Raw genomic sequence first — 19,934 nt, 5'->3', positions numbered from 1 at the left:
CACTTAGGCTTAAGCAATCTACCAAACATAGCCGGCAGATTGCCGGAATAGCTGCGAAGGAATAGACCTGCGTGCCATACAAAAGAGATAGAAACAGATACCGATCTAAATTGAAAAAAAAATCGACGCCTCTCAAAAAAACGAGGTAAAAAACATTCAGCGATAAATTAACAAAGCTAGTTAAAATTCATTCCGCAGAAGCCTCTTATTAGGGACCTTTACTGCACAAATGAGTTCCTTTGACCTTAAACAAATTCAAATTAAACTTAAATTTTAAAGTGCAAAAGTCATTTTATTGAGTGAGGTAAGTCACGTATGATCAAAATCTAATCACGCAAATAACCTAAAAACTTTTGCAAAAGCGAGTGAGAAATGACGTCACGCGCGCAAAGGCCGTTAGTGAGAGGAAGAAGTCATTCAGAAAATTTGACTTTTTCAGCTTTGCTGTGTGAACAAATGTAAAACGAAAAAAAAGCGTCAGACGACGAAACAAAAAAAAAAAACCAAGAGCACCGCAATATAGCTTCGCTCAGCTTACAGCTTCGCAGCTATAATAAACAAAATCAACCACCTGCTTAATTACACCAACCGTTTTGAAATAAAAGGTAAAAGTAACAGAAAAGCAAAAAGTCATCACAAGTTGCGCAAAAAACTTTTGAAAAAAAGAACGTCCAAAACAAGTATTTCTTGACTATATTTCATATATTTATTGACTACCAGCTGAAAGACAAACAGGAAAGATAAAACCGCATGTTCATAGAAAATGAATGGAAAAGGAAACAATCAAAAAACGTTGGAACCAAACATCGAAAAATACTATTAAGGTAAATTCCAATGAAAACTTTGGACGACACTTCAAAAAATCAGTGACCTACCAGATTCTTTTCAGAACCGAACTAAGCAACAATAAAAGGAAATCACAAAAAAACCTGGAAAAATGCGTGTCCGGACAAAACAGTCCCAGACAATACAGTCCCAATAAAACAGACAAAACAGTCCCAGACAAAATAGTCCCAAATAAAATATTGAAACAATTGTAAATATAATCTACAAACAATTAAAAAACATAATCTACAAGTTAAGCTTCTGAATGCATTGTTTTTAATTGATATGAATTAGGACTAAACCAAAAACTTGTTTAAAAATACATTATTAGTCAAAAACTGTTTTGTAATCAGCTCAATTGTTGTTCAAAGAAATACAATCATATGAATACCTTAAGGGGTTTCTTTCTTAATTGATGTGCGCATGTTTGACTCTATCTTTAGTTCGGACTATTTTGTCTGGGACTGTTTTGTCTGTTTTCTTGGGACTATTTCGTCTGGGACTGTTTTGTCTGGAATATTTTGCTATTTGGGACTTTTGTCTGGGACTGTTTTGTCTGTTCACCGAAAAAATGTGTTTGATTTATTTTAGTAAATACTTCCCCAGATAATCTGGAAGCGTCACTTCATGGTCGCAAAACCTGTATTATATCTGCAGATGAAATCATGAAGAAGATAAGCAATTGCAAAAAAAAGTATGAAATTGAAAGATACAGGTTTGAAAAAAATAACTAATGAAAATTTGGCGAAAATTGATTAAAATTATTCCATTTTTCTAACAAACAGCTCAAAGTTAGTGTCAATCATACTAAACGACCGCTGAAACCAGTAAAATGACTAAGCTCAACCAAAGAAAACCATATGCTATGAAATATGAAAAGAATTACAAAAACCACTAAAAAAAGGTCAACAAGATAAAATTGCAAAATTAGCACAAAATTATATCAGAAATGTTAATATTTCCTTTAGATAGTAAAAAAATATTTCCAAACATACACTTATCTCAAGGTACATGAGACAAACAACTTTGGTTGATTAAGTGAGACCTAAGTCAAAAATACCGAGAAAGTCAGAAGAAAAGTTAGAGGACATCTTCCTAAGCAAAAAAAGGTTTATTAGGCTTTGTATTAATTTAGCTTTTTTTAAAATGACACCAATGAGGACCCGGAGTAAATATTTAAACTGAAAAAATTAAGTGTCGTCCACTGAATACTTTAAAAAGTCAGCATCCACACTAGAATGTCATAATGCTCAAAGATTTGCCAGTACAAACAAAATGTTTTAGTTTTTCTAACATTTTGCTCTCAATAGTCTTAAACCAAAGAATAGGCAGAAATAGATTCTTCAGTTTTCTTCGAGTCTGATCGAATAACAAAATAAGAACTAAGAAAACAAAAAAGAACTAAGAAAATATAGCTGGCAGATTGCCTGAAAATAGCAGCAATAGTTTCGTAGATCGGCAGTCTAAAAAACATTAAAAAAAGACAGACCAAAAAAATTCGTCTTTTCATTGAAGTCTGATCTGTTATATTTTGATTGAAAAACTGTATAACTTTTTGCTGCCTCTATTAGCTGCTCTCTAATAACCTTTATTTAGAGTGAAACACCCATTTGACCTTATCTCTTTGAGTTAAAGTAAATAGATTTTAAAGTGAGGAAGTCATTTTTGAGAGTGAGGTAAGTCAAGTGTGACCAAAAATTTAATCACGCACATGAACGAAACAACTCGCTCCACTAAGAGCGAAAAATGACGTTACACATGCAATTCAGTTGAAATTGCATGAACGAATGAACAAAAAGTGGCTGTGACGTCATATGGTCGTAATAAAAATCATGACGACGAAATAAAAACCAAGAGAAGGCCAATAATAGCCCCAGCTATCGCTGTGCGGCTATTAATAATTGTGATTGAATATGGTAAAATTCCGACTGCAATTTATCCATTATAAGCAATTTTACAGCTCCTAAGGTTAAAAACTGCTCTAAATGTGAAAAGTCCAACAAAATGATCTAAAATCCTCTTTAGTAGAGTTGGGTAAAAAACAGTGCAAGAAAACAAAGAAATTAAATTGCAAAAAAATACATAGCTGGCAGATTGCCAGAAAATAGCCGCAATAGCTTCGTAGATCTGCAGTCTCAAAAAAAAACAGTAAAAAAGACACCGAAAAAAATTGTTTTTTTTTTCATTGAAGGCTGATAAGTTATATTTTGATTGAAAATCTGTATAAGTTTTTGCTGCCTCTATTAGCTGCTCTCTAATAACCTGTATTCAGAGTGACACACACCCATTTGACCTTATCTCTTTGAGTTAAAGTAAAAAAAGTCAATTTCAAAGTGAGGAAGTCATTTTTGTGAGTGAGGTAAGTCAAGTGTGACCAAAAATTTAATCACGCAAATGACCGAAAAAAAAATTCGCTCCACTAAGAACGAAAAATTAAGTCACGCACGTACATCAGTTGAAATTGCATGAACGAATGAAAAAAAAAGGACATTTGAAGTGGTTGTGACGTCATATGGTCGTAACAAAAATCGCGACGACGAAATAAAAAAAAATCAAGAGAAAGCCAATAATAGCCCCAGCTATCGCTGTGTGGCTATTAATAAGCAAGAAAGAACAAGACATATTGAGCTCAATTTAACTGAAAACAGGCTTCCAAAAACGCCCTATATAGAAACATTTAGTTCTAGACAATTTTCTTCAAAGCCCAAGGAAATTAGATGACACCAATGATACCTGAAATAACGAAAAAACTGAAATTTCGTTCAAAAAACATAGCCCGCAGATTGCTAGAAAAAACTGCGATAGCTCTGTAGACCTTTATCGTCAAAATACCTATGATACCTAAAAAAAAGAAAATTGAAATTCCGCTTTCTACTAATGGTTGTGATGTCTTTAGTTCATTATTTTATGCACTGTCAAGCTATTCTCAAAAAACCTTCAATTATATTGTGAAAACCTACGTTGACCTAACTATCAACTAGTCCAATTAAAGTAAAAAAAAATTAATCAGCGAGTGAGGTAGGTCACGTGTGACCACAAAAGCTATTCACGCGAACAAACAAAAACCACTTCGAGTGAGAAATGACGCCACACTTGCAATTCGGTCAAAAAATTGCACGAATGAATACCCAGAAGCTGATTTGAAGTAAGCGTGACGCCAACTTATTTCATTTAAAATGATTTAAATTTCATTAATGAAATACAAAAGTAACAAAATTTGTTCGACGATTTGTCTGACGCCACATGCAACTACCCACTCAGAAACTATTTAGTTCTTATCAATAAATTCGAAAGGCATGAGTCTGTATAGTATTCTCAAGAAAAATTCACAGCTTAAAACTCATATCAAAGCGTTGCGGGAACAAAAAACTTACCACAAATCTGTTCGCCTTGACCACTTTTCTCAATTTCGCTTTCATGTCAAAAGGCGGCATGAACAAAACTACTTTCTGTAAAACACAAAAACAAAAGTCATTACTCCTCTTCGAGGCGTAAACAGACGACAGAAAACCAATACTCCTCTACCAAGAGAAGGCCAATAAAAGCCCCAGCTATTGCTTCGCGGCTGCATAGTTAGTGTAGCCACCTACAGTTGAAGCTACTAGCTAAACAATATCACGTTCAGAAATCAGCTGAGCAATGCGTCCCGCAAAAGAATTTTATGTTCTCTCGCTCAGTTTCCACTGCTGACATGCAACCCCGACGGTGTGAAATGCTTAAGTTCCTGCACAATAAGAACCGGTTGATTTGCTTCTTGGCCAAACCTACATTATGTTTTCAAGTTTTTATGAATTGTTTGGCATATGACGGATTGAAACAACATGCGATCGAACAATACAGATCCTCCTTGGTTACCTTCACCATATTAATTTGGAAAAACGCAGTTGGCCAAAAACAATTTTCTAACGCCAAACTTCTGGCTTGGACTTTGGTTTTCTATTGCAGTTATGGAATTGGGGTGAGAGTAACTAATGTTTCCGACCGGTAGACTGCTACTTAAAAGTTAGAGCCCGCTAGGCGTGCGCAGTAAATCAGAAATCGTTAACCTGATTTGTAAACGTAAAGAGTAAACGGCATTAAGACTCGAAGTCAGCGAAAGAAAACATTAAGAAAATGCATTCAAGTTCTTTCTTCTTCTACTCGTCTCCATTTTAGCTTATCATCTCACGCTGTTTAAATCTACTCCAGGGATTTAAAAACCAGATTTTAACACTTCATCCACTAAAACCATGCTAGCCGTTAGAGAATCAACCAACTCGGAACACCTGCAATGAAGCATGCTGAGAGAAGTCAGCAATAGCCTGTTTCCCGCATAATCTTGTATACAACACCGGGTGTGCAATTTTGAGGAACTTTGAGAAATTGAAAGATAACCTTTATCTTTCAACTCTGCAGTGAGACCCGACCACTCTTCGCGAAATGTGTTGGCACCCGTTAGACTACCATCACCACCAATGATGACCAAGTTGAAGATCTGTCGTTTGACCAGGTTAGCAGCCGCTTTCAATCTGCCCGGTCTCTCTCTGAAGTCCTTACACCTAGCACTCCCAATCACTGTACCACCCTAGGAAAAAATCTGCACATGTAATTAACCGGAACTGTCTCCTTTTCTCCCCGCCAGAACATCACCGTTAATAATTGATTTTGTAGCGTTCACTTTGCAATGAATAGTCCCACCTATTATCAAGCTATACAAACCTTATCAGAGTGAAGACATATTAAACTGTTCACACCTCATGAGATCAGAAATTTTGTTCAAGGAGAAACGGAGATGCGGTTCCTATTATTTCTTTTGACTCCATAGTCCGTATAATTTGATTTTCAAAATGGGGTCTTGATCTACAGAAGACGCTAGAATTAAAATCAACCGAAATTTAAGTGGCTTTATATATACATTGCTTGTGAAGGAAGAAACATGTAATAGCAAGAGAGACGGGCAATCAGAACCATTTTCACCTTTTTTAATTAATAGGCGTTGTTAGTGGAAACGGTCTTTAATAGCCTTCTCATGAAAGACATGCAAACATTAAGTATCAATTATAGGAGCAGTAATCAGGAAAACATAGCCAGTCTCATCAATCAGATTAAAACTTTATCCTGTTCACTAGATCAATAACTTTACTAAGTGATTAACTGATTAATGTGTAAAGATAAAGATAATATTAGTCTTACTAGTTGCATAATGTTTGATACTTTGGACCAGGTGGCTTCTTTAATATTGTCACCTCCATCCACCAATCCTTGGTAGCCCTAAAACGAATTAAAGTCTTCTTAGCTCGTTAATTCCTCTAATAACACAATTGATAAGACCTCAATAAAGATTTACAAGGTCAAGATTACTAATCAACCTCGTGAATAAAGTAGACCTTGGCGCCACAGTACAAGCCCATTCGAACAACCGCCCTCAAAGCTGCGTTCATGCCTTGTGAGTCACCACCACTGGTGAGGACACCGATGCTAGCCATGCCAGCTCCACGCTCCCACTGTTGTTCGCCCTCCTATATAAAATTTCACAAGCACTTTAATCAACAATAGACAGATAGCTAATCACATTGCAGTTACTTTGTTACCTTCATTTTGTTATTCATTAAAGCACGGGCCTTCAGAAACCCAGGTTATGGAACCATCACAAATGAAAGCGTTGAAATATCTTGAAAGAAGAAAGGTTCACAAATATGATGCCATGCCAATAATGCAACTTACTCGTATGCTGATCGGTTTCTAAAACAGCCCACTTCGTAGCTTAAATTTAAAACCCATCCGGAATTTTAAAAATGCATCCCTCTACGATCGCGATTGAGCATTCAACGTTCGCGATTGAGATTTTAATCATATGATACTAGTTATAATTTCTACTAGAGATACTGGTTCTCTAGACAATTGGTGTAAATATCAAGGCAACCTCAGTTACACTATGGAAATAATTACAATTGTTCAACGATTTTAAACTCTTTATATGCGCGGAAAACTGTAACGTAGGAGGCTTTATATGTTCAAAAAAATCATCAATGTATGAAGCAGTGGATCAAGACAAGGTGATATTTACAGCAAAAAAAATCAATGCAATTTTTACTTATATAGCAAACATCAAATCTAAGGGTTTATTAGAAACAGCAATTGCATTGATACCATAAGATTTTTATGTTATCTTCATGCTATTCATAACCATGTACGCGTTTGAATATTCAGTTTCATTCAATTTTTCTTTATTGTTACTCTTTTGCATTTTTGATACTCTTGAGAGCACCGACAGAAGCACGCAATACAAGAGGCGCTTAAATAACAATGTAGCTGCAGCTATTGAGAGAGAAAATCCGCAACACGTACAACATGCAAAATCAATTGAGGCTGACAGCAAAAGAAACTTTCAATGATCTCAAGTTCAAAAAACATAGCCAGTAGATTGCTCGGAAAAACTGCGATAGCTTTGTAGACCTTTAACGTCAAAATACCAATAATCCCTAAAAAATTAAAGAAAATTGAAATTACGCTTTCTACTAATGGTTGTGATGTCATTAGTTCATTATTTTATACACTGTCAAGCTATTCTTAAAAACCTTCAATTAGATTGTGAAATCCTACGTTGACCTAACTATCAACTAGTCCAATTAAAGTAAGCAAAAATCAATCAGCGAGTGACGTAGGTCACGTGTGACCACAAAAGCTTTTCACGCGAACAAACAAAAGTTACTTCGAGTGAAAAATGACGCCACGCTTGCAATTCAGTCAAAATATTGCACGAATGAATACCCAAAAGCTGATTTGAAGTCAGCGTGACACCAATTTACGACATTAAAAAACGATGAAATAAAAAAGTAGCAAAATTTGTTCGACAATTTGTCTGATACCACATGCAAATACCCACTCAGAAACTATTTAGTTCATATGATTAAATTCGAAAGGCAAGATGTAAAATTAGGTAAATTTTCTCCAGAAAATCTTACAACTTACTGTGTGATAACCACTGCCTTGAAGCAACTACTGAAAATACGAAAGAAGCAATAATCAGACGGTAAACAAAAGGAGAAAAAAAATTTAAAACTGCTCAAATTTCCAGCAAACTACTCTAAGAATGTTGCAATGTTTCTCCCAGAACTACGTGACACTGTTTAGTTAAAGACAACCCACACAAGAAACAGCACATCAAAACAACTGAAAAAAAACTTTAGAAAAGGTTTTAAAGATTTTGGTAAAGATTTAATAATAAGAGTAAAAATTTGAAAAGTCGCTAAAAATCTTGATTAACAATAGTATAAACACCCTCATCAAATATTTGCTGGCTACTCATTAGAGACAATATTTATTGCACACCTCAAAATAAGCAACTGAAATATTTGGCAGATTTCCGGATAAAAGACGCAATAATTTACAGACTTGCAGTCTCAAAATCCCAAAGATACATATAGAATATGATATTAGCTGCCCTTAAATAACATTTATATAGATTAAACCAATATTTAACCAATATTTAAACCAATATATAGATTAAACCAGTAAGCAAAAGTCATTTTAAAAGTGAGGAAAATTATTTTCGAGAGACTTTATGTGTGGCTAAAAATTTATTGACGCGAATGAACAATACGCGAATGAACTCGCTTCAATAATAGTGAAAAATGTCGAAATTGTGCGGTTACTGAAAACACACAAACAAAACAATGAACAACAAAGAGGGTTTAAAAAAATGCATAAAAACAAAACTTTCCATTATTTCAAAGTAAACAGGACCATCGAATATTCCATTGCTCCTGTTAGTAACAATATTCAAATAATAATGGGTTATGGACTTTCGCAATCGGAATAAAAAGCGTTTTTAACTAAGTAAAAGAATTAATTTCTCAAAAAATGAGAGAATAACAAAATGATATTTTACAGAAGAATTTAGAGATTTACAGGAGAGATCTGATTATTAGATCAAGATGGTGATTTGAATTTGGGGATGAAAAAGGACTCAAAAATCAGCTGTATATATACCCATTATCAGTGTGAAAAAGTCAAGATACAAAACTAATCTTAGCACCGTGATTTATAGTGGGGGTCGCAAGGGTTACCCAATATGGTTTGCTTCTGCAAATCAGTCGCAAAGGGAACCATAAATGGAATGCATTTGCACTTTTCTAAAATTTCATTCACACTTCCGGAGATATCATCATCATTTAATACATGCTGGAAAGATTTTACATCACTTAATCTAACTCTAATAATAGTTATCTAGATTCACCAATTTGAACCGAATATTGATTCTCAGCACCATTTCTTGACGATTCATTTATATAATTTCTTTCATCGAAGTCATATTGCTTGTCTTTCTAATCTGGTAAGTCAAACTTTCTTTCTAATTCTCACTAAGTTTAAGACTATAGTTTGATCGATATTCTAACACCCCCACTCAGACTTGAGCTGATTGCGTAGAGTCTGCTCCCATCAAAACTGCTCTGAATGTTTCCACTTTCGAAACGGGTAAGGACTTTGTGAAGATGTCCGCTGCCATTTTGTCTGTAGGGACGTAATGAATTGAAATAGTCCCATCCTCAGTCTTGTCACGAATGAAGTGAAACTTTGTTTCGATGTGCTTGCTCCTTTTGTGCATGACTGCGTTTTGGCAGAGTCTGATACAACTTTGGTTGTCCTCTCCAATTGCTATTGGACGTTCCTGTTGGATGCCAAAATCCTCTAGAAGTTGTTTCAGGTAGAGTGCTTCCTGAACTGCTGCTGCCATGCCCTGATATTCTGCTTCTGATGAAGAAAAAGCAACTGTGGCCTGCTTCTTGACACCCCAGCTGAGTGCTGCGCCACGTCCGTTGAGCTTGAAGTAATAGCCCGTTGTTGATTTTCTGTCGTTCACGTCTCCAGACCAGTCTGCATCACTTTCCCCCACTAAATCATAACTAGCCTCTTTTGTGTAAGTAAGTTTTAAACCTTTTGAACCTTGAAGATATCGCAGAAGTCGTTTTCCGCACATCCAGTGTTGATTGGTAGGTGCATTCATGTGTCTGGACAGAATGTTGACTGTGAACATGATGTCTGGCCTCGTCTGTTTGGCCAGATACAGAAGTGATCCAACCAAGCTTCTGTAGATCCTCTGGTCCACTTCTTCGTCTCCGTTCTGTGCTGTCTGAAGTTTCAAATTCAAATCAGCTGGAGTTCTTGAGGGTTTGCATTGATACATTTGAAACCGCTCAAGCATTGTTTCTATGTAGCGTTCTTGGTCGACTGTGACTTTGCCCTCTTCTCGTCTGATTCTTAGACCCAGAAACCAGTGTAGTCTCCCTCTGTCTTCCATGTGAAAGGTTGCTTCTAGTGCCTTCTTGACATCAGAGACCACTGTCATACTTCTTGATGCTACTATGATGTCGTTAACCCAGACCAAGATGAAGGTGTGATCCTCTGCCTCTGATCTTGCAAACAAGCAGTGATCGTTCCTGCTTCTGGTGAACCCCTGTCTCAGAAGGAAGTTTGCCAGCTCTTTGTACCAGTTGTTAGCAGCCTGTTTCAAACCATAAATTGATTTATTTAGTCGACATACTAACTTCTCCCCATCTGATCCGCGTTTTACAAACTCCTGTGGCTGTTCCAGATACACTTCTTCCTCGATTGGTGAGTGCAGAAAAGCAGTCTTGACATCAAATTGGTGCATCACATGGCCCTGCTTCGCTGATAGCTGAAGTAGAATCCTGAATGTCTCTGGCTTACAGGTAGGCGCAAAAGTCTCAAAGTAGTCCAGTCCTTCCACTTGTTTGAAGCCTTTCGCCACATAGCGCGCTTTGTATTTGTCCACTTGACCACTGGGTCCCAATTTAACTTTGTAGACCCATTTGCCCGGTATGACGTCCCTGTCTGTGGGTGGTCTCACTAGGTTCCAAGTCTCGTTGTCTTGGAGTGCCTTGACCTCGTCCTTCATTGCCCGGTGCCACTGGTCCCAATCGTCACCTTGCTTGGCTTCGTAGACTGTTTTGGGTTCCACATAGTCGCCCTCAGTCACAGCAAGATGGGTCCTGACTTCTCCAAAAAATTGCGGAACATTCCTTGCTCGTGTCCCTCGTCTGGGCTCTGCTCTGTCCGCGTGTTCCAGTGCGTCTTCATTGAAGCCAACTGTCTCTAACTGTGAGAAGTCTTCTGTGTCACTGTCTTCCAGTGACTCTGAGTCTCTGTGACTCCCTCTTGTTGCAGTAGATCCTTCATCTAGTGCTTTTTCTCCAACATCCGAGGCCTCTTGTCTCAGTGTTGTTTCTTGAGTATTCACGCTCCCTGCGTCATGCCATTCCTCCTTTATTGCAGTAGATGTGTCCTGTCGTTCTCTGTTGTCATCGTCTTGATGACCATCATCTGGGTGCCAGATTCCCAGTTCCGACCCATCATCTAGTAGGTCAGCCGTTTCTTTGTCAGAGATTGAGCCCACTTCAGACTCCTTGATGATCACATCTCGAACTGCCATCACCTTGCGTGTGTTGGGTATGTACACCAGGTATCCGTTTTCTCCTTCAGTGTAACCCACAAACTTTCCTTCCAGTGCCTTGGGTTCAAGTTTGCTGACTTCTCTGTCCCTCTTCATGAAGACTGTGCAACCAAAAATAGATAATTTACTAATTGAAAGCTTAGGTTTTATACCTCTCATCAGCTCTGCTGGGCATTTTTCTTCTCCTCGTCTCACAACCAAGTTTCTGATCCTTGCTGCGTGAAGAATTGCTGCTCCCCACATCATCTTGGGAAGTCCTGAGTCAATGAGCAAACATCTTGCCATCTCCAGCAGTGTCCTGTTGCACCTCTCAGCTAACCCTTTCTGTTGTGGCGTCTCTGGTATGGTCTTTTCCTGTAGAATGCCTGCATCTAAGCAGTACGCCTTGAACTGCTCTGAGAGAAACTCCTTCGCATTGTTTTGCCTCAGCTTCTTGGGCGTCCCCACACAGAGAACAAATTTCTTCAGGCTGGCCAGTGCTTCACTCTTTGCCTTAAGCAAGTCCACAAACACAAACTTCGTGTACTGGTCTGCAAACACTATGCAGAACCGGAACCCTGACAGTGACTCTACTCTGAAAGGTCCCATCACGTCTGTGAACACCCTCTCCAGCTTCTCTTCTGCTTGGGTCTCTGCTACTCTTGGTACTGGAGTCTTTGTGATCTTGGCCAATGCACACACATTGCATACATCATCGAGTTCCCCACTGTCTCTGGTGCATTCCTGACCACATCCGCTTGATTCAAAGGACCCAATCGTCTGTGCCACTTCCTTGCACTGTCAAGTTTCACGCTGTTGGAACTCATCTTGAATTCTAGAACGCTGCAGGGTAAGTAAAACAAATTATTTTCTTGTGTTAGTTTTACCCGAGTTCCCTTCTGGAGTTTCATGCAGCTGTTTCCTTTCTCGAAAGTGAAGCTATGTCCCCACTCCGTGCATCTTGAGACTGATAGGAGGTTTGAAGAATAGTCCGGCACACACAGAACATTTTTGAGTTCGCATTGGAATTCCCCTTTGTTTGAGGGTATGCTGATCCTCACACAGCCTCTGCCCACCACTCTGGAAGCCTCTTCGTTGGGATTTCTGACCACTGATTGAATGGGCACAAAGTCCAGGAACGCATCGATGTTCGTCACTATGTGATCTGTACAACCACTGTCCACTAGCATGCCTGCTGTCTTCCACTGGGTAAGAGCTGCCCAGCATTCCTCGTCTGGTGTAGCCAATGTTGGACCCATTACAACTGACTCATGTTTGCCTCCATCTCTTTGTCTCTTGCATGCCCTGTCTAGGTGACCCTTCTCACCACACTTGCTGCATTGTGCTGTCTCCTTCCTGCAGTCCTTGGCAAAGTGTCCAGGGATCCCACACACAAAGCAGTTTCCTTTCTTGGGTCCCTTCTTGAAGTCACGCTTCACTGCCAGTGCCACCGAACCACTTTGTCCCTTGTGTCTCTGCACTGTGCTCTCATGAAAGTTCTGCAGCCTTTTCCTCAACTCTGTGAAGTTCGTTGCCGGGTTAAAGCTTTCCTGTATAACAAAACTTTCATACCTCATTGGCAGACCATTGAGGACCAAGGCGTTGAAGAGGGTCTCTGAGACTGCTTCCCCTGCTTCTTGTAGCCTTGTGAGCAACTCCTGTCCTCTGATGAAGAAGCTGTCCACTATCCTCAGAATCCTCGAGCTGCAGTCGAGCAAGCTGTGCCACTAAAGTCACCACTGTCGGTGTCTCAACACTCTGAAATCTCTCTTGCAAAAGCTTCCAAGCTTTTGCTCCATCTCCAATGCCGTCATCTCCCACACAGTCATGTCTCATCAGCATGAGGGTTGTTGCATCTAGAGTCAGTGCCAAATGGCACCACACATTGTTTCGTTTCTCCTTGATGTCTGCAACTTCCTTCTCATATGCATCCTTCAGCACCTTGTGGTTCTTCTTCTCATCATTGGTTGCCCCATTGGCCAGTGGCGCAGGCTCATTGGGTTGCTCCTCTGTCCCCAGTAGTGATTTGTAGAGTCCCTTCGTCTGCATCATCGCCACAAATCTTGTGCTCCAGATTGGAAAGTCCTGTGCCTTTCCTGTGTAGGTCAGCAGCTTCACTGTCTGTTGATCCATTGAAGTTTGAGCAGGCAAAACAGTTGTGAAAAGAAAAGGTACTAAGCAGAAAAGGATTATGACTGTCAACAACAAATTGGTTTTGTTTTTGAAATCAATTTTATGACTTAGAAAATTGCTGGGCCCATAACCTGTTGGGTTATGGACTTTCGCAAGCGGAATAAAAAGCGTTTTTAACTAAGTAAAAGAATTAATTTCTCAAAAAATGAGAGAATAACAAAATGATATTTTACAGAAGAATTTAGAGATTTACAGGAGAGATCTGATTATTAGATCAAGATGGTGATTTGAATTTGGGGATGAAAAAGGACTCAAAAATCAGCTGTATATATACCCATTATCAGTGTGAAAAAGTCAAGATACAAAACTAATCTTAGCACCGTGATTTATAGTGGGGGTCGCAAGGGTTACCCAATATGGTTTGCTTCTGCAAATCAGTCGCAAAGGGAACCATAAATGGAATGCATTTGCACTTTTCTAAGAACTCATTCACACTTCCGGAGATATCATCATTTAATACATGCTGGGAAGATTTTACATCACTTAATCTAACTCTAATAATAGTTATCTAGATTCACCAATTTGAACCGAATATTGATTCTCAGCACCATTTCTTGACGATTCATTTTTATAATTTCTTTGATCGAAGTCATATTGCTTGTCTTTCTAATCTGGTAAGTCAAACTTTCTTTCTAATTCTCACTAAGTTTAAGACTATAGTTTGATTGATATTCTAACAAATAACACTTCAAAAAAGCCATTTAAACATAGCCAGCAGATACAGCACATCAAGAACCCCAACAAGATGCTGCTCATAGAACAAATAACGAAAAGTTTAAAATACAAAACCTCGTTTAAAAACACAAATTGTTTCGCTTATTTCAGCAAACAGCCCTTTAAATATTCGATTGTTTTGCTCTTGGTAACAATATTTATGTAACACTCCAAAATAAGCATGGAAACCAAGCCCGCATATTTCCAGAAAAACAGCCATAAATTCGTACATGTCATTTCAAAATACCGAAAAAAATAGTGAGATATTAGCTGCTTATAAACATTCTTTTAGAGTGAAGCATCCGGAGTTGACCACAGCCACATCAAAATTCTTAAAATGAGGAAGGTCATTTCTGAGAGTAAGTCACGTGTTGCCCATAATTTGTTCAAGCGATTCAATTTAATGAAAATCGCTCAAACAAGGGAAAAATAGAACATTCAAAGTTAAATGAACGAGTGAGCAAAACGAAAATTTGGAGAGCGGAGACTTCACAGGTCGCAAAAAATTATTTACGTAGAAATAAAGCATAACATTGCAGCTGTTTCTCTAAAAAAGACCATTGGATGATATTTCTCTTTGGTAAGTGACAACCCAAACAAAATACATGATATCAAACAACTAGAACAAATAAGGGTTAAAAATACAAAAACTTGTTTAAAAACGTTTTATTTATTTCTGTAAACGGCCAAACCAAATATTCAATTATTTTACACTTTGTAAAAATGTTTACATAACGCTTCAAATTAGGCAATTGAAACCTAGCCAGCAGATTTTGCAGGAAAAAATTCTGTCTGACTTTGTAGACAAATTGCCAAAAAAATAGTGAGATATTAGCTGCCCTTACATAAAATTGATTGACAGTAAAGCATCCGTAGTTGACAAACACCATCAAAATTCATTTAGAAGGTGAGCAAAGTAATTTTTGAGAGAGAAGTCGTCATGTTTGTCCAAAAACTTATTCACGTAAATGAAAACTGCCCCAATGAAAGGAAAAATGGCGTTTGAAACTGCATGAACAACTGAGCAGAAAATTATAAATGCCTTCCATATATCCGCAAAGAAACACTTGGGCAGAAAATATTAAAGATAAAACTGCTTTGAGAAAGCGGCAAGTGAACCAACATATTCAACTAACTTAGCGAAAAATTTGGCTCGCTTCAAATTAGGCAATTGAAACCTAGCCTATTTCTGTAAACGGCCAAACCAAATATTCAATTATTTTACACTTTGTAAAAATGTTTACATAACGCTTCAAATTAGGCAATTGAAACCTAGCCAGCAGATTTTGCAGGAAAAAATTCTGTCTGACTTTGTAGACAAATTGCCAAAAAAAATAGTGAGATATTAGCTGCCCTTACATAAAATTGATTTACAGTAAAGCATCCGTAGTTGACAAACACCATCAAAATTCATTTAGAAGGTGAGCAAAGTAATTTTTGAGAGAGAAGTTGTCATGTTTGTCCAAAAACTTATTCACGCAAATAAAAACTGCCCCAATGAAAGGAAAAATGGCGTTTGAAACTGCATGAACAACTGAGCAGAAAATTATAAATGCCTTCCATATATCCGCAAAGAAACACTTGGGCAGAAAATATTAAAGATAAAACTGCTTTGAGAAAGCGGCAAGTGAACCAACATATTCAACTAACTTAGCAAAAAATTTGGCTCGCTTCAAATTAGGCAATTGAAACCTAGCCTATTTCTGTAAACGGCCAAACCAAATATTCAATTATTTTACACTTTGTAAAAATGTTTACATAACGCTTCAAATTAGGCAATTGAAACCTAGCCAGCGGATTTTGCAGGAAAAAATTCTGTCTGACTTTGTAGACAAATTGCCAAATAAAAATAGTGAGATATTAGCTGCCCTTACACAAAATTGATTTACAGTAAAGCATCCGTAGTTGACAAACACCATCAAAATTCATTTAGAAGGTGAGCAAAGTAATTTTTGAGAGAGAAGTCGTCATGTTTGTCCAAAAACTTATTCACGCAAATGAAAACTGCCCCAATGAAAGGAAAAATGGCGTTTGAAACTGCATGAACAACTGAGCAGAAAATTGTAAATGCCTTCCATATATCCGCAAAGAAACACTTGGGCAGAAAATATTAAAGATAAAACTGCTTTGAGAAAGCGGCAAGTGAACCAACATATTCAACTAACTTAGCAAAAAATTTGGCTCGCTCTCAGAAAACTCATGAACAAAAACCAACCCAATTTGCACTCTTGCAACTCTGGATGAAAATATTGACCTAAGCACTTGTTTTCACGTGCTGCATTGACTTTTACATCCTGTTTCGGCTACTTTAAAATTTGGGAAACCGAAGACCAATCATAATTCCTCTTAAATTATAAAAGTTTCAAAAAGAGCTTTAAAAAAGAGCAGTAATAGCTTCACTCAGCTGTAGAGCATCTATTACAGATTTGAACTAAAATTCAGGAAATTTTTTTAAGAAAAACAGTCCTTGTTGAAGCTGGCAAGAAAAATTGTCTTAAACATCTTTTCAATCAATTAGACAAGAGCGGATGTTTTCCGTTTGTACCCCCCCCCCCTCAGCTTAGTGGATGCACATTATTTGCAACCCCCCAGGCTCACGTGTCAAACTTTAACAATGATTTGCGATGGAATGACTCGTGCTCTGTAACTTGGGGTGCAAAACGTACGGGGGGCACAAACGGAAAAGATCCAAAGCAAAAACTGACTTTGATGGAAGGCGATTTATCCAAAAATGGTCCTCCTATAAAAAGATAAAAACCTCTTTCTGGTCAGTATTAAGTATTCAGTGGGTTGCGTTAAGCTTTATCAATCGATAGCACAGATCAAAATTGCTCGGAGAAACTTGAAGCAGTAACATTAAAAAGTTCACCTGGAGCGCGAAAATGTTATTAGCACTTTCAGAATTCCACAGCCAATAGTTTGCCAGAAAATAGCTGCAATAGCTTTGTAGATTTGCCGTCTCACAAAGATAATGAAAGAAAGGAACGGAGAAGAGAAATTTTTCATTCTATCAATTGCTGATATGTTGTAATTTGATTCAGAACGTGTATAACTTATTGCAGCTTCTATTACCTGCTCTCCAATAATCTTCAATTAGAGGGACACACACTCAGTTTTTCTTATCAACTTGACTTGAAGTAAGAGAGATTTTGAAGCGAGGAAAGACATTTTTAGATGGGGAAGTAATTTGTGACCATTAAATTATTCACGCAAAAATGACGTCATCCACTCAATTCAGTTAAAATTGCATGAATGAAAAAGCAAAACTTAAATGATCGTGAGGTAATATGGTTGTAGCAAAAATATTCTCGGAAAAAATAAGGCCAATGATAGCTGCGCATCTATTAATCATTGTTATATTTTAAATGTTTTTTGGTTTTTCCTTTCAGAAAAAATTCACATAATTGTCTTCATCTAACCTCCAAATAAGTCAGCCTTTTTTAACATCCCCATTTTAAAAACTTCAATAGCAAACTGCTTTTTTATTTCAGTCAAATCGGAAATCATTCAGTTTGACTCGCTTTTGTTCTGATTAATTTAACTACCTAACTGAGGGAAAAACTATTGACATATTTAATATGGATTGCTAGTCGCATAATTTTACAAAGACTAAAAGGGAACGTTAATTGGAAGAACCGGCAAATTTCTGAAAAACTTTCTCATTATCAGTTCCAAAACTTTTATTATTTTGGGAAGATTTTTGAACCAATTTGTTGGATCGATTAAATAAAAATTCTTTGTCCAATTTTCAGCAAAAAGCTTTAGATAATTTTTTTGTAAAATTACAGACAAGCAAAGCATAAGTACTACATTGTTGACGAATAAAGATCGCCACTGAAATCGTTTATCCTCAAGATAGTTTATATTTACAATACTCCTTTTAACAAAATATTGCCTTTGAATATCGGCCAGAGATAGAGATACATATATTGTAAAGTGTGACGTTTCAAAAACAAAAATTTATTTCTGATTTAAGGGCACAAAAATAAGTATAGAAGTACAAACTAATTTCGTTGTCTTTCATGCTCCGTCAAATTTGATATTGATATTATTCACGCAGGCTCTGATTAATTTGACAAACACAACTGACAAACGTCGGGCCAATTGCTCTCAAACGACTGACAAGCGGTTGGCTTTGCAAGTAGCTAGCTACGGCTTAGAGAGGCCAGCAAATGGGTCAGACGAAAAATCGTACAAACGAAAAATCTCATTTAAAAAAAGACCACAGGACTAATATAATCGCTACAAACTTTGTTTCAGAGCCATAGAACGACCTGGAAATGGTGGATACGTAAATTCTGTAACTTAAACTTTCACGTAAATTTGCATTAGTACAGTTTCCATGTTGCCTGAATATAATTGCTCAACCAAATAGAGGGGAGCTATTCAATTACTTTGGCAACTTTTTCCAACGAAGGAAGATATATTCCGCAATACTTTACTCAAAGAGCAGGGACTTGGACCTAGTTTGATTTCGACAATTAACTCTTGTAACCCAATGAGAGGGGAGACCTAAAGCGCAATTTGAGCATCTGATTGAGGATTCACAGTTTATCTTCAGAACGTTTCCAATTAACTATAATTTCACCAATACAAGATTTCCTGAACTTCATAAATTGTATAATGGTTGTAACGTCATAAAGTACAATCCTTATTCTGATGAATATATTTTCCCCCTCTTTAACTACGATCTTTTTGGTGCTGATTTTACAGCCTTATTAAGATGAGAAAATGCATATTTATTTTCTTAATATCGTGTAAACTTTCCCAACTGTATTCGCTATAGAAACCACTTAATTATATTTTGTTATTTGATTTGCTCATAACGAAGGAATAAGTGATAGTTGTAATCTGTATTTATATTTATCTTGTATATTTTTGTTCACTTAACTTGCCCGGCACCTGCCAGCACACGCCAGAATTTTTATATATCTTAATGTATTTGTTTTATGATTACTCAAATATAAATACGACCCAGGGTCTTGAAAAGTATTAAGCTGAAGAACACAAGCAAAATTGCCGAGCTAAAGATCAGCAACCAAAAATTCAGAAGTTGATCGAATATTTTGATTAGAAACGTTATATAGCTATCGGCCCTGCTACAAAGTAAATTTCTAACCGCTAAGGACAAGTTAAAAAACTTGAAAGGAATAACTTATGTGACAAAAGATATACCACACAGTAGTTGTTTAAACCAGCGTAAAACATTACTTCATCAACCTTATAGCATTAACATAATAAGCCCCAAAGTCACATTACAATGATAAAAACAAAAAGCATGCTAAATTGCTATAGAGAGAAAATGCTTCTTTTTCGCTCAAAATGGATAATAATTTTTATTGCAATCCATTGTTTACTAAGTTTTTACTATCATGACCGACTAATGCAGAGCAAAGTCGGTAGTAACGCGCTTTGGCTTAGTTAGTAGCTAAATTTGGCTTTCACACTCCCTTCCACGCCATTATCTGTCTTCTCACGACTGTCCGTGAATTGTACACTTAGAGAAAAGTAAAGCTCCAAGAGAGCTAATCAATGAATCAATGCTCTCCCAGCATCAAGATCAGATGAAATATCAAGAGTAAAATCGCATAAAAAAGACTTCAGTGGCAATTAAAAAGGGGAGGGTTCGAACAACACCAAGATTCAGCAGACACTCAATAAGTTACATTTATCTTCCAATTCTTCTTGCATATCAAGTTTTTTTATGAAACGTGCTATAACAGTTTTGATGAATTTTGAGGCTCAATTAAGTTTTTATGCATCTGAAAGC

The 19,934-nt window shown here is 37.2% G+C and overlaps 1 protein-coding gene across 2 annotated transcripts in view; it reads right to left on the bottom strand.

The window, feature by feature from the left end:
• LOC142358660 (ATP-dependent 6-phosphofructokinase, muscle type-like) overlaps positions 1-19,934 on the bottom strand; it is a 702,476-nt gene that overhangs the window by 80,445 nt on the left and 602,097 nt on the right. The window contains exons 3-6 of one of the 2 annotated variants that reach the window (XM_075410150.1): positions 6,529-6,546; positions 6,174-6,323; positions 5,998-6,075; positions 5,200-5,389 (exon numbers count right to left, since the gene is read on the bottom strand). In XM_075410150.1, the coding sequence (XP_075266265.1) occupies positions 5,200-5,389; positions 5,998-6,075; positions 6,174-6,323; positions 6,529-6,546 (436 nt within the window). The remainder of the gene's footprint in view (positions 1-5,199; positions 5,390-5,997; positions 6,076-6,173; positions 6,324-6,528; positions 6,547-19,934) is intronic. The other variant, XM_075410151.1, reaches the window with a different exon arrangement.

This window comes from Convolutriloba macropyga, chromosome 2 (assembly GCF_964194025.1).
Source record: "Convolutriloba macropyga chromosome 2, txConMacr16.3, whole genome shotgun sequence".
Lineage (NCBI taxonomy): Eukaryota > Metazoa > Xenacoelomorpha > Acoela > Convolutidae > Convolutriloba > Convolutriloba macropyga.
Note: the sequence above shows the minus strand (reverse complement) of the source record. Positions and strands in the feature narration are given on the sequence as shown.